The sequence below is a fragment of the Phasianus colchicus genome, chromosome 6 (assembly GCF_987193195.1).
Source record: "Phasianus colchicus chromosome 6, bPhaCol1.hap1.1, whole genome shotgun sequence".
NCBI classification, from domain to species: Eukaryota; Metazoa; Chordata; class Aves; order Galliformes; family Phasianidae; genus Phasianus; species Phasianus colchicus.
Window position 1 is genome coordinate 10,373,193 of NC_143441.1, and position 15,230 is coordinate 10,388,422.

The 15,230-nt window shown below is 36.1% G+C and overlaps 1 protein-coding gene across 12 annotated transcripts in view; it reads left to right on the plus strand.

Moving 5' to 3' along the window:
- Positions 1–15,230, plus strand: part of ULK4 (unc-51 like kinase 4) — a 218,383-nt gene that overhangs the window by 49,414 nt on the left and 153,739 nt on the right. For all 12 annotated transcript variants that reach the window (XM_090142412.1, XM_090142409.1, XM_031590361.2 and 9 more), the window contains exons 22-25: positions 5,141–5,268; positions 9,538–9,671; positions 12,613–12,734; positions 13,024–13,080. In XM_090142412.1, the coding sequence (XP_089998538.1) occupies positions 5,141–5,268; positions 9,538–9,671; positions 12,613–12,734; positions 13,024–13,080 (441 nt within the window). The remainder of the gene's footprint in view (positions 1–5,140; positions 5,269–9,537; positions 9,672–12,612; positions 12,735–13,023; positions 13,081–15,230) is intronic.

Here is a 15,230-nt window from a genome sequence, read left to right on the forward strand (position 1 = left end):
GCTAGAAAACTCTAGCATGACCATAACATAGGGTTTTTAATGGTCCTAAAGAAAAATATGTCCTGAGTGAATCTAAAGCTCTACTTTACTTCTGGAGTTTTTTACAATAAGGGTGGAGAGGCACTGGATGAGGTTGCCCAAAGAGGTGCTGGATGTCCCATCCCTGGAAACATTCAAGGTCAGACTGGACAGGGCTCTGAGCACCTGATGGAGCTGTAGGTGTTCCTGTTCACCATAGGGGAGTTGGACTAGAGTCCCTTCCAAAAGATTTGATGATTCTGTGAATGCATTATGCAGTACAGAATATAAAGCTATGTCTTCCCACTCCAACTACAGAACTGTCTGTATTCCTAAGAAATGCGAAATGAAATTCTTCATAGTCTGTAAGATTAACATTCTGCAGTTATTTTCATTATTCATTGGCAAATATCTTTCACATTCTCTGAAACCAAAATCAAGACACAGCCTTAGAGCCAGGGGAACATTGAAAAAGAATGGACCTAGCAGGAGAAGGGGAAATGGTTTTAAGTTGAGGGAGGGAAGATTTAGGTTGGATATCAGGGGGAAGTTCTTTACTATGAGAGTGGTGAGGTGCTGGAACAGCTGCCTAGAGAGGTTGTGGATGCCCCGTCCCTGGAGGTGTTCAAGGCCAGATTGGATGGGGCCCTGGGCAGCCTGGTCTGTGGAGGCTGGTGGCCCTGCATGTGGCAGGGGGGTTGGAGATTCATGATCCTTGAGGTCCCTTCCAATCCAGACCATTCTGTGATTATTCTCTCCTTGAAGGACTTTGACCAACTCATAAGCAATATGAATAAAGCTACTAGTTCTAATGCATTTTCTAGTATAATGTAGGTTCTAACATAATTTTTGAAAGAGATCTCAGAATTATAGAATGGTTTGGATTTGAGGGGACCTTTATAGATCCGTGCAGATGCTGTGTGCAGGAGCACCTCCGACCAGATCAGGTTGCCCAGGGCCCCATCCAGCTTGGCCTTGAACGCCTCCAGGGATGAGGCATCCACAGCTTCTCTGGGCAGCTGTGCCAGGGCCTCACCGCCCTTCTCTCATAAGGAATAATTTCTTCTTTATATCCAATGTAAACCTGTCCTGTTCAGTTTAAAGCCACTCTCCCTTGTCTTGTCACTACTCTCCCTACAAAGGCTGTCTTCAGCTTTACTGGAGGCCCCTTTACCTACTAAAAGGCTGCTATCAGCTCTCCCTGGAGCCTTTTCCAGACTCAACTCCAACAGCTCTCTCAGCCTGTTTCCATTGGAGAGGTGATCCTCTGAGGATCCTTGTGGCCTTCTCTGGACATGCTTCAGCAGCTCCATGTACTTGTGCTGGGGGCTTGGAGCTGAATGTCGTGCTGCAGATGGGGCTTTACAGAACAGATGGACAATCCCCTCCTTCACCCTGCTCTGCATGCTGCTTTTAAAGCAGCCCAAGATACTTTTGTCTTTCTGGACCGTAAGCACACATAGCTAGTTCATGTTAAGCATTTCATCTACCAGCACCTCTGACTCCTTCTCTGCAGAGCTGCTTTTACTGCATTCTTCTCCCAAGATGATCAAAAGCTTTCTAATTTGATCACCAAAATATTCCATGTTTATTTTTGTCAGTACACCTGTACAGTTAACAAACAAAATATCTATTTACAGAGAAAAAATTAAAGGAGGAGCTCATGTTTTCATCAGCAGTGATGTGTGCTGTAACCTGACTCTCATCTTGACTAAAAAATGCAAAAAATGGCTTTACTTGAAATGCATTCATTTACTTTCTTTATATATTGTTTTAATGACAACATTTAAATGAAAAAAATTATAAACAGTCTTCCACTCATCTCTTCTTGCAGCCTGAAATTACTCATGCTCTTCATGAAAGTCATTTAGTTTCATGTCAGAGTTGTCAATGTTCTCTGTGTAAATGCCTATCAGCTGGCCTTAAGCTTTCCACAGATTCCACTTACAAGAGCATTAACAGATGGCAAATTGTGACATTACAGGACAGTTTCAAGCGCCTTACTGCGTGTTGGTGATCTATTGAGAGAAGTATGTTCAAAGATTCACTTACACATTGAATTCTTTCCCTGAATGTTCAACAAGCATATGGCTACACCCTGATGACACTTTTCAATGTTCTTAGTGCACGACACGCAAGTCCATCCTAATGAAAAAAGAGGAAGAGAAAAAGAAAATGACTGAATGAGTGTAAATCTCCCAAGTATTTTGTCTTTTGTAGAATTCTTGTGGCCTTAAGAGGTAGTAAGACTTCAGTGTTATAGAAGGTAATTTTTAATAGAACTGCAAACCAACATATTAAATGATGCTTAAATATACGAATTCAAAATGGAAGTCATTTAACTTTGTGTATTTTATCTGGAAACCCCCTTAGCTTGCAAGCCTTAAGCCTGCCTTTGTTTTTAACTCCCTTTGAGAACAGAAATGAAATCATTTACAAAATAACAACTAGAAGAATAGAAAGGAAAAATGCTGTTCTGTAGTCATCTGTGCCAATATAAATCTTAGGAGAACTACAGTGGCTTAAGGGGTTTTTTAAATCCCTCTCTGATACAGAGATATTCTATTATAGTTTCATGTTTTGAAGACAAAACAACAAAAATGCAAAAATAAAATGTGGAGAAAGAACCTGAATCAAACATCTTTGAAAACTATAGCAGTAGATAAAAAAGAAAGTTACTTTAATCTAGCTGTCAAATATCACCTCTGAATGAATGGAAACCATTAACATTTTGGTAAGTCTGCACAAACCTGACTGCCCTGCTCCTGCTAGAAAGTCACTAGCCTGCATGTTGGATCCACCTATGCAGCCAGCATGTTTTGTTTGCTATTTGGACCAAAAAACTTGAGTCAACTACCATCTCTGTTTTTGTGGTTGTTCTTGAGTGTGCATGCTAGTGGTACCAGTCACCCCTTGTGTAAATCATACCCTCACAATTTAGCAATGTGATTCCTTAAGGTCAGAGTGTCTCTTCTTCCTGATTCATTTGTACAGCACTTCAGGTCATGAAATGGCAAAAATTAAGAGACGCAGGCCTTGCAAAAGGATTTGTAACTTTGAATTATTTTTTGTTGCTTTATTTTTTTTCCATCTAACTCTTAACTTATAACGTTATGGAGATATTTGCAGTTCATAAGAAGCAAATTAAAAAATACTCTGGAAAACAACAAATATTTGCTACAACATCTTCAGTGATTCTTGAAATAATAGTCTGTTTTCCCCTTGTGTAAACAGTTAAAAAACTTAATTGCTTTTCATGATTTATTTTAAATTTGCTTTGCAGTATCATTATGAATATCCTATATAAAATCATGATCTTGTTGTGGTAGGGTGACTCACTTGTAATGAAAGCAGTGTCCTTACCCTGCAAAGTCTCCATGGATACATCAAACAGTTGTGAGCAAGGGAGGAACAGTGTAACAGTGCAACAATTAATAATTAATATATATGTATTTCAGCAATTTTTGCCTCTTCTGATTTATTGAGTTCTGCAGGTCAGCAAAGTTGTGCTGCAGATTTTCTTTGGATAAAATGTTGCTGTTTGGCAGTCCTCAGACCAAGCAAAAAAGCAAATTACAAAATGTCACTTTCGTATCTTAAGCCAGATCATTAGAGAATTCTCATGTAAGTTAGATAATAAGTTTGATATAACTAATTTTAATTGACAGTGCAATTATTTGCATGTTTAATTGCAACCCCTGCAATAGAATATTCTTGCTTTCTAAACCATGAGGAAAAAAACTACAGCCATGTTTTGGCTTGCAGATGCATCTGTCCATGTCATGTTGCCCATTTCTTGGTCTGCCAGGTCCATTTGTGTTAGCAGGCAGTGTACCATTATAAATACTGTTATTCTAAGCCTGAGACTTTATTACTGTAACAGCTCTTTTTTGTGTGGTTATTCTGAGTTATTTCTTAACAAAAAAGAAAAGGGAAGGGTAGGGAAGGGAGGAGAGAGGAGAGGAGAGGAGAGGAGAGGAGAGGAGAGGAGAGGAGAGGAGAGGAGAGGAGAGGAGAGGAGAGGAGAGGAGAGGAGAGGAGAGGAGAGGAGAGGAGAGGAGAGGAGAGGAGAGGAAAACCACTTTACCAAAATTTCAACCTTTGCTTCTGATTTGTTTATCATTTAAAAAATTTATTGCTCAGGCTCATGCTGGAGGAGATCCAAGTCCTGCTCCATGAACAGTTGAGCAGTTTAAAGTATGAACTTTATGCAGTTTAGTCTCACCAACCATAAGATTGAAGAACGGTGTCTATTTATAAACTAAATTACAGAAAGACAAGAAAGAATTAGTAGAATAATTAATAGCTTGTTCTTCTGAGACATCTTTACTGATTGTCTGTGTTGATGGCAATCTGTGTTTTGAAGACAATAAATAGTATCACACAGTAGAGTCTGATGGCTTGTTGGCTGGATTTTACACTTATGTTCTTTCTTCCTGCTAAGTGTTGCAAAACCTGCCTCTAATGAATTATGTTTGGTATTGATTTTCAGTTTTATGAAGTTGCCTTTCAATTATTCTGTCAGCAAAACAGGGAGTTTGAATAACACTTAGCATGTGAAATGTGTGTCATAGCAGGATTTAAAACTTTATATACAACATGCAGTTATATATTGGGTGGCTGCTTCATTCCATGGTATCATTTATGATCTGATGTAGCCATAATTATATCCAACAAAGGTGGTGTTTTATCTTCCTCCATGTATGGAAATTGATAGGTAAACATTTAGTCTTACTGGTGCTGAGGTATGCCTATATTCTGAAAATTCATCAGTCTTAAAGATAAGTATGTTAAAATATCTTATTATCCTTAAGGCAAGATATTTTCTAATGCTTTCTAGTCCATTCTAGACACAGTAGAACAGACAGCGTTTCCTTGCTGTGGCTTGTGAGAAGTTGAACAGAGCAGTGTTTCACTTGGCCTGTCTATTTTGGACAAAATTTATTTAGCTGTGTTGTATGGATTTTATTTGCTATGAGAAAGGAGTGAAAAGGGTAATAAAAAATGCAAATACAGTATACAAATGAAAAAATGGAATTTCAAATATACACTGATAAAGTATAATGCAAGTAACCATTTTGCATAAGATAACATTAATGTTTTTTTGTTTATCCCCACCAAGGAGTTTGTGACTACAATTATTCGTTTACTTGAAAGTCCTTCAACTTTCATACGAGCAAAAGCATTTCTGGTCCTGTTGCAAGTTTTAATAAATAGCAGGGAAATGTTGCTTCTCAGTTGTCAAGCAAGGTAAGGTAATAACGGAATTTATGATTAGAGATGCAATGCTTATTTTCAAAGTTGTGTCTAAGTCACTTTCAATATGTTGTATTTCAGAGTCAGTGTTTAGGAATGAATTATCTTCTGTGCAATGCAGATCTTTTCGTTTCTGAGAATATCAAGAAAAGAGTTCTCTGTTTTGTCTTTTGCTGTCAGCTGATGATTACTCACAAGGGGAAGCCACTCTGGCTTACAAGGAGAGTCTTTAAAAGTAATTGGTGGTCCCTGTTAGGATAAGCAAGGAACAGATTTTGTTTTGGGTGGGAGAAATAAGTACTGCATTAGTAAATTGTTGCTGTGATGGGAATGCAAAATAAAAAGGTCTGTCATGTACCTTCCTCATCTTAGGATGTGATTGATATAACCTGTAGGTTCATTAAAAGCAGAATAATGTTTTGTGGCTGTTTGTGTTGTTGAAGTCATTTGCACAACAACCACGGAATTCCTGTGACTTTTGCATGAAATATATCATTTGTTCCTATATTTTAAAATACTTTGCAAAAAAAATGGAAGCACTTCAGTTAAGTTTGATTCACAGTGGAATGGTTATTGGAACTTTTTGCACTACAGTGCTCTCATATAAGATGAGAGGAAATGAGACTGATAGAATATAAATTGTCACCATGGTTTTGAGATGGTTGGAGAAGTAAGATGGAAAAAATTTTCTTGAGTATTTGTAACAGCGAAATACAGTGTGGACCCAGGGTTTGTGGGATTGGAATAAAATGGATTTGAAACTAGAAATAAAAAGGATATGACTTGTAGGTATTTATAAACCATTCACAGCAAATACAATTTTCCTATATCTTATGTTGCTTTTTGAGAAGAATTTAGATGTGTATTTGGAGTCAAAGGGATGGATTTATAAGGAGCAGATGAGTTATACCATCAAACCATTGTGAGTGGACATCTTTTGGAGTGCTGTCATTTCATACTCCTCCACTCACATAAGTATCTGTAGATACGTCAAGTTTTGGAGATTGCGGAGAGTGTTGATTCACTGTTGTGCTTCTTGTACTTCTAAAAATGCTTTATCAAGTGATGTGTTCTGGACAGTCTAGAATGTGTGATGATTTTGAAACAACTTTTTGAACATTACACTTTTTTATGTGCTTCTTCTAGCACATACAACTGAGCTATGTGTTTGGAGGAATGTCTGACCATTGTCCCATACTGACAGTTAATATTTGTTGATCTATACTTAAGATATTACATGAAGGATAAGAACTTAAGTACAATTTATTGACAATTTATCCTCTCTCTTTCTTTCTTTTCTTTCTTTCTTTTTTTTTTTTTTTTCATATTTTGTTTATTTTCTTAACAATGCTTTCTGTTGAGCAGCATTTCTGAAGAAAATGTGTTGTGAGTTTGGGCTGTTATTTTGTGTTGTGAATTTTGTGCTGCTGTTTTGTAATGCTCCAGGCAGAACAGATTAGGGACCAAAGAATTATGTAAACACATAGCTAAAAAAAAACAGGTAAGACTTATAGCAGCTCTACTGAACTCATAAGCTGCTATTTTTAATTTGTTGTGATTTCTTCACAATTTCTCTTCAGCAAACAGTGTATCTTAGCAGGGCAAATGATCTAGACTAAAACATTTATCTTACATCTGGAGTACAAGATGATTACAGTAGCATGAGAGAGGAAAAATGAGCTATTTTGTGTGGGGTCTGCTACTTTTGTAATATCCTGAACTCTGAAAGAATTTTTCTTGAGTCCAGCTGAGATAATGGATATTCTTTAATTTTTATTAATTGTAATTCAGCACTGTATTTTAGATAAATATCTCCAGTTCTATCAGAGAAATTAATACTAATAATTTGAAAATTTCTAGTACAGTAGAAAGAACTTGGATAACTATTGAAAATGTTTTATGGGGGAGAAACTTTTTATAAGGGCATGTAGCAACAGGACAAGGGGAAATGGCTTTAAACAGGAAGAGGGTAGATTTAGAGTAGATATTAGGGAGACATTATTGTGAGGGTGGTGAGACACTGGAACAGGTTGCCCGGTGAGTTTGTGGATGCCCCCTCCGTGGAAGCATTCAAGGCCAGGCAGGATGGGGCTTTGAGCAACCTGGTGTAGAGGGGGGTATCCTGCCTATAGCAGGATATACCTTAAAGGTCCCTTCCAACCCAAACCATTGTGTGTTTCTACATACTCAAATCATTTTATAAAGATATTTGAGAAATTTGAGGAGTATGTAGTAAAATGCATATAAATTATATTGGCTTGTCTTTAGCATCTGCAGCTGATCGTAACATGATTTTTATTCCTTCAGGTTATACGATCTGATTATGAGGATCGATATGAGGCAGTTTCTCAGTATGCATTTTTCATTATGCATACATACTCCATGTGTATGTTGTGTGGCGAATTTGAACATGATAAAACAATCAGTCAGTGACGTGTAACTTATTTTATTAACACCTGTATATCTTTTTCATGTATTGTTGAGTGCATGACAAACATGTAGATTGAATAAAAAGTGTAATACTTCCACAGGCCTGATTTTGCTCATTAGACAGAACACTAAGACTATTCAGGCATTAAAAATAACTGATTTTCTGCAAATAGCTGAGGGATTTGTTGAAGGAAAATGAAAACACTAATGCTTCCCTGACCATATATGAATTTGTCCAGTTTTCTCAGACAGCAGTTATTTAAAGAATACTGTCAAGGAAAAATAGTTGTGCATATTTTTAAAAAATCCTTGTGAAGGACAATTTTGTGATGGAAAGAACAGAAAGAAACCACATGTATTTACACAAACGGATTTTGTATAAAATACTTATTTGTTTGGAAAGGTTAGATTTATACTCTTGCAATTTGAAATGTCCTATCATACAAATATATACATATATATATTAATATATATGTAAACGTAATATATATAAAATATATATAAAATGTAAAGCATTTGAAAGAAAAAAAATTATTTAAAGTGTTGTCAGATTTTAAGTATTTCTCACATGCTACACAAATGAGAAATCATTGTAATTCTTGCAATCTCTGGAAGTTGTGTTGAAATGTCAAAGATGTCCTCATAGTCCATGGGAAGCGCAACTGAAAGTGTCAGTGAAGGGCCTTGTGATTTCTCTCTATCTTCATCTTTGTAACACAGTTCAGGAAGGATCAGGTGAGCTGTACTATTCCTTAGCAATCATCCACTGTTTAGAAGCCTGATCCTGCAAAATGCGTTCTTCAGTAACTTCTACTTAATTGAGTAAATAATCTCTACGATGGAAATTCACACTTGCTAGCATAAAAATTTGTGTTACTGATCCTTCAGTTTTGTTGTATGCACCTAAAGCAGGTGAACTACGATGAGCATTGGTTATAATAAGAGTGTGTAAGAAAAATGATAATACTAAAGTACATTCTTAAAATCCAGAGCATGGTTTTCAGTCACCAGTGACTGATGGTTCTGTGTGCCAAACCCCCTGGGAGTTTGAGTATGAAACAGAGATGTCAATATTAGGCCCCTAAAGGAAAATCTGGCCCTTCTGTCTATTCAAATGAGTATTTTATAATATTGCCTGAAGCATTCTGTTATAGGTGTATTATTAAAGCAATCTCTTGTAAGTTAGCCAATGGCTAATAAATCAGTTACCATAGTTTACTGTGAAAAGTGTCATTCTGCGGAACAGCATAATTTTACAGCATTTGTCAGTTAGAATGTAAGCACTGGGTTTTGTCTTTAGAAATCTGGAATCATATTTCCAGAGAAAGGCATAATGCTAGTTAGACTTCTCTATCTCTTTCTTTATAGCCATTCTCAGTAATGCTAGCATTTGAATAGACTATTTTACGATTAATTTTGTATGATTTTTCTTGACTGAAAGATTATTTTGGTTCTTGGAATTCTTACCTGTTGCTAAAGATTGTCTTTAATCTCAGCTTATAGTGCATGTGTTGGTCATATGTTTCAAAATAAAGTGAATTTCTATCCCTAATTAATTCATTCCTTATATTAGCGTCGTATCTTCATTTAAATTAGTAAAGCTGCATTTACAGTACCTTTTTTTTACCTATTGTTCCTTGTCACAATCATTTTATCTTAAAATTTTATTTATTTGAAGGGAAGATCCCAAAATTTAAACAAAATGAATATCCACAAATGTTTTCTCTTGATTGAAACCACTAGTACTAGAAATGCATGCTGCAGTAGTATTTTACAGATCTAGCATCACTTTGGCATTATGAGAGGTAACATTTTGCACGTGCTTAAATGTAGGCTTGTGATGTATATTGAAAGAGACAGCAGAAAGACCACAGCAGGAAAAGAGCAGCAAAGCGGCAATGAATACCTGTCAAAATGCCTGGATCTTCTCATCCATCACATTGTACGAGAGCTGCCAGGAATTCTAGGTAAGTTGAGTTGGTTAACTGAACAAATCTTATCTTTACTCACTTTTTTTTTACTTACTTTTGAGAAATACTTCTGTATCTCTTTACATATAGAGTTGGAAAGATTGTGTTTTCTGATGATACAAAATTTGCATGTTGTTGACTTTGATGAAGTTTCTTGGTTTTGTCATGATCAGATATTTTGCATTGGAGCCTGGACTGTAAGATTCAGCTCAGTCAGGAAAGGGGCCCAATTGTACAAGAAGTTTTATTGATGTTCTAAAGGTATTCCAATGATTGGAAACCTAAAAGCAGACTTGCCTTATATAGTACAGAGAAAGGAGAGAGATAACGGCATATCTGCGAGTATGTTTTAAAAACTTAAACTTCAGGGAATTCTTCTGGAAAATTTCTGTGGAAAGGATGAAGAGAAGAGGAGAGAGAAAAGGAAGGAACCAAGGAGAAAATATGAGATTGATGTGGCTAGTCTGAATCATTAAAATACTCATAAAAACTTCTGGTGGGTGAGATCTCCCACAGAACAGAATAAGAAAGGTAAATAGCAACATGAGGAAGGAATACTGAAAGTCTTCAAGAAGAGAAATGGAGCTAAACCAACCCTGAATGTGTATGGCTTGTCTTTTAAATAGTGGGGAAAAAAAAGCATAAATTTATTTTCCTGTGTGATGATGGGTGATCTATTTTTAATCACCTACGTTATTGCCAGAATATTGAAAATGAAATGGTGAAACTGCAAAGGTCATGTTGCTATTTTAAAAGAAACTACCTCTTATGTCAATGCAATTTTTTGCCCTGTTGCAAACAGTTGATTCAAACTAAATACCAGGTTCAAATGTTGAGTACCTTGTAGGATTTGGAAGTTTCAGTACTTGAAAAGTGATATAAATCAAATATATAGTTACTGTTTTTATTAAAAAATAATGCATCTATTTCTTTAACAGGGCTTCTGCTGCTTTTTTTTTCTTTTTTTTTCTTTTTTCCTAGTACTGATATAGAAAATTAATGCATTGTTTGGTTGTTTGGAAAATTGATATCTCAAGCTTAATTTTACATTAAAATTGCCTTTTCAATCTAGATTTGTGTTTTGATTGTTTTTATTGAGTTATCTGTCCATATCTGTCAAAGGCTTTTGCTTTCAATTTTTGAGTATAATGAAGGATCCTGTTCTGCTTGAGGAGGTAAAAATTATGATCTCCTAAGAAAAATGAAAAGATCTGTAAAGTGGAACAGTAAAAACAGTTTAACTGTTGATTTAGAATTAATCCTAGCTCGTTTTTAATATGCATTTATTTAAGCTTCTTACAGATACCATCTTCTTCCACCAGATGTAGCTATAAACCGAATAGATTGACAAATTGTAGAAACTGCCATTAAGGATACGTTGAAATAAATGAAATAAAATGATAATCTCATGATTAATTTTATTTTTTTTAAGTTTTCAGTTGTTGTAGGTATGGGTGTAAATTTATTTTGGTATTTATGGTATTTAACCTGTTTCTAGAAGATAAATATAAATTGCTTATGTCAAACTAAGAATTAAAATAGCCATGAAACTGATGAATCTGGTGAATATATAGACATTAAAACATATGGAGTGAAGTGTTCAGTGACTATTTATTGGTAACCACAGAGATATCTGTTAATTCCAGTTTTGCAATTCATTAAAAAATGCATTGGTGAAACAAAAGTGTTTCATTTTACCTATTTGCAGTGTTTTAGGCAGCACTTTTATGAGCGTTATGTTATAGAACGATTCAAATCTTTAGGGCTAAGTGTTGTTACAACCAAATTTAGTTGCTTATGTTAAAAATTAGACTCCAGGGAAGCAGAAGAAAGGCATTATTATTTTTCAATGTGAGAAAACTCTGCGACTTAGTTTCAAAGGAAGGGCCTGGCCTGGCATGAAAATTGTCTAAAATACTGAATCATGTCCTTTTTTTGTTTCATATTTATGTGATTCTCTGTTTACAGTTTTGTGTAGTTCTCTTGGGAAGGCAAGGGAAGACTCTATGTCTCTAGGGAAGACATATAGGAAGTGTATTTTCAGGACAGGTTTTGACTTATCAAATTTTCAGACTAAAAGGATTGGATTTTCTTTCTTTACATGTAAGCCACGACTTTTGTCTTTTTTTTCCCTATTTTTTACTCCATGCAGAAGTAGTCTTGGATTTCTAGAACAATAATGTAACACAAAGCAAGCATGATTTTACATGTCTTCTGTGAAGTCTGAAGTACAGTTTTCACTATTCAAATTAGAATTTTGTTCCCTTATTGTTGTGTCTGTGTTTTGTTATGGGCCACGTTCTGTCACTGACCTGCTGCTAACTCTTTCTATCAGAACATGAAAAGTTCTGTTGCTTTAGATAACTTATATCGTTATTTAAAATGTGTGTACACATTCACAGCTAATTTAGGGCTTTTTAGGAAGTGGAGGAGCTTGCTTGTTTCTTTCTTCAGTAGAAATAGTAGTACTATTGCTGCAGGAAGAAGATGCATTATATCACTGACTTAGGCGAAGCTCTTGGTCAGCTGGAAGTTGTGACAATTTTGCCTTTGATTTCACTGGAACTAAATTGTACTGATAGCATGTCAACAGTGTAATTCCATGCTGATATAGTCACCCAAAGCCACTACAAGTCCCGTTGCTGAGAGGAGTAATTTCAGCTTTGTTTCTACTCCTGCCTCATATTTCCAGCTTCAGCAGTTTGCCAGAGGTAGCATTTGTGTGCCTATCCTTGTAGCAGGAGCAGGAGATTGACCTGTTTGAAGACTAAGTAGGAAATAAAAGTGTTGGATCAGCCTGATTTTTATCATCATGCACATTCATCAGGAGAGAGAAGATAGGCTGGCAGAGATATGCTGGAACAGAAGTACTTTATTTGTCATTTTCTGTTGAGTAAATCAATTATGTTAGATCAGTCTGAAATGTTGTTTTCTGTAGGTGACATTCTCAATACCTTAACTAACGTCTCTGGACGCAAACACCCATCAACAGTTCAGGCCAAACAGCTGAAGATGTGCCTTCCCATGATGCCTGTAGTGCTTCATCTTGTGACATCCCAGGTAGATTTTTTTTCCCAAACTCCTTCAGTTTCTGAGAATCTAACTTCTGCTGATTAAAATCAGAATGGATGAAATAGAAGTTAATGTGTAATTTTATTGATGAGTATTTCAGCTAACGAGCTGTATTAAAAAGCTAACCTTGTTTTTGTATATTGTAGGATAACTCTAATGATAAAAGCCAATGCATATTTTGCCTTCTTTGTCAACATGACTGTGGAATACTTTTTACTTTCTGTGGATAAGATGTTTGGTTACTCTAACTTTTTAAACTTCTGCTAAATTCAAATAGGTATTTCGTCCTCGCATTGTCTCAGAAGAGTTTCTTTTCAACTATGGGACCTTACTTGTGAGTATGAACATCCAAATTAAACGGTGTTTGCAAAAAATACATATGCATAAGAATTTGGGATTTTAATGCAAAAAAATTAAACTAAATTTATACACTGGGGAGACATCTTTATTCTGAATACATTTGTTTAGTTTTGATTTCGAGCAGTCTTCAGTGGCGTGACATTCAATGAAGTTCTGGGTTCTCCATCTGGGACAGAGTAATGCCAGACACAGATATAGGTTGGGGAACAAGATGCTTAGTAGAAAGGGACCTGGGATGCTGGCGACAGCAGGTTCAACATGAGCAGGCAGTGTGCCCTGGCAGCCAAGAAGGCAATCCACATTTTGTGGTGCATTAAACACAGCACAGCCAGCTGGCAAAAACAGGTGATACTCCCACTGTATTTAGCATTGATGCAGTCTAACCTTGCATCTTGTGTTCCAAGCTCCACAATGTAAGAAATAAGTTAAAGTACTTGAATAAATCCAGGGGAGTGCAACAAAGCTGATGAGTTCTATGATTCTGTGACAGAGCTGGAAGGTGTATCCTCTGAGGAGGGGCTGATGGCACTTGGGTTGCAGAGAGAGGCAACCTCAGTGCTCAATGAAGCTCCATGAGGAGGGGTTGCAGAGGGATGTGCTGGCTCTGCTCCTGAGAACCAGTAGCAGGGTGTGCTAGAATGGCACAGAGCTGCATCAGGGCAGGCTCAAACTGAACATTATAAACATTTCTGTCCCATGAGAGTGGTCATGCACTGGAGCAGGCTCCCTGCAGGGGTGGCTGGTGCACCATGCCTGTCCGTGCTCATCAGACAGCTGGAGAATGGCCTCCTTAATGTGCCTCTAGATTTTGGTTAGCCCTAAAGAGGTCAAGCAGTTGGACTCAGTGATCTTTATAGGTCCCTTCTATATGAACTGTTCTGTTTGAATCTCTTCCCTTCTCTTCTATTGAAAGCTACATATATTATCAGAAAATGTCTTCTTTAGTAATCTATTGAATTGAAGGGAAAATATGCTATCTGGTACTCAAGTAGAAAGATACTCTCTGTATCTCTGATATATTGAACATTTTCTGTGTGCTTTATTTTACAGTAGATTTACCTCTGAATTGCACACAATATTATTTCTAGAAATTTTGCTGAAACCAGGACTAGAAATGAGACATAAATTAAGGTTGCCTGTACTTTTTCTCTGTATTTAGTTGATGAAAAACTGAATATTACAAGCTACACAGAAATTAGTCTTGTAACATCTATAAATTATTTATGACATTAGTGATGGAAAATGAACTTTTAACTGTCCCATAAGGAATACAGTTAAAATGAAGTAGTACAATTGTAATGTAATTTCTGTATATAAAGCAGTTATTTCTGCTGAATGAGGAAGAAACCAATTTCTAAAGTTGCATATCAGAGTTTAAAAAATAAAAATAAAACACTTTTAAGTACACACGTTCTTAAAAGACAGCTATATACTGACTTCCACAATTGCGTGCAGAAGAAATGCTTCACCACAAACAGCTAAGTAAAATTTTACTATTCATATTCACTTCTCTTTCTCTTTTGACTTTGTTTCCAAGAAAATATGGGTTTAAATTAGGACTCATGACCAGTGAGAAACTTTTCGTAGAAAAATTTGCATTAGAATAAAGTGAAAATAATGTAGAAACTGAATTAGAAAACCTTTTATCTCTATGAAGCGCTTGTAAATAGCAAGGAGATTTATTAATGATTTTGGATCAACCTTTTAGAAGGTGAAATTTCTTTGTCAACAGTACAGCTACAGTTCACCAAGCGCAACATAAGTTTTCTTTTGACATTTCTTCAAATTGCTTGAACAACTGAGTAAGGAACTTAGACTAATCATGTTACTACAGCTCTCCTTTCAGATCAAGGAGAAGAAAATTACTTGACTGACTGTTTCCTGTGTCTTGTTTCCATCAAACTAGGCAATTCAGGAGCTTAAATATACTATTTCAATTTATGCATAAAAATTGTGGGGAAGTAATACAACTGGAAAACGTATATGAAAGCAGTCTATTTTACATAACTGTGTAATTAATTCTGAAAGAGTAACTATCCATTCTACCAGGGAGCAGTCTACTCTGGAATTTTGCTTACCAACATTCCCACTGACATCCTTAAAAGGACATTCGATCTTCAGCTT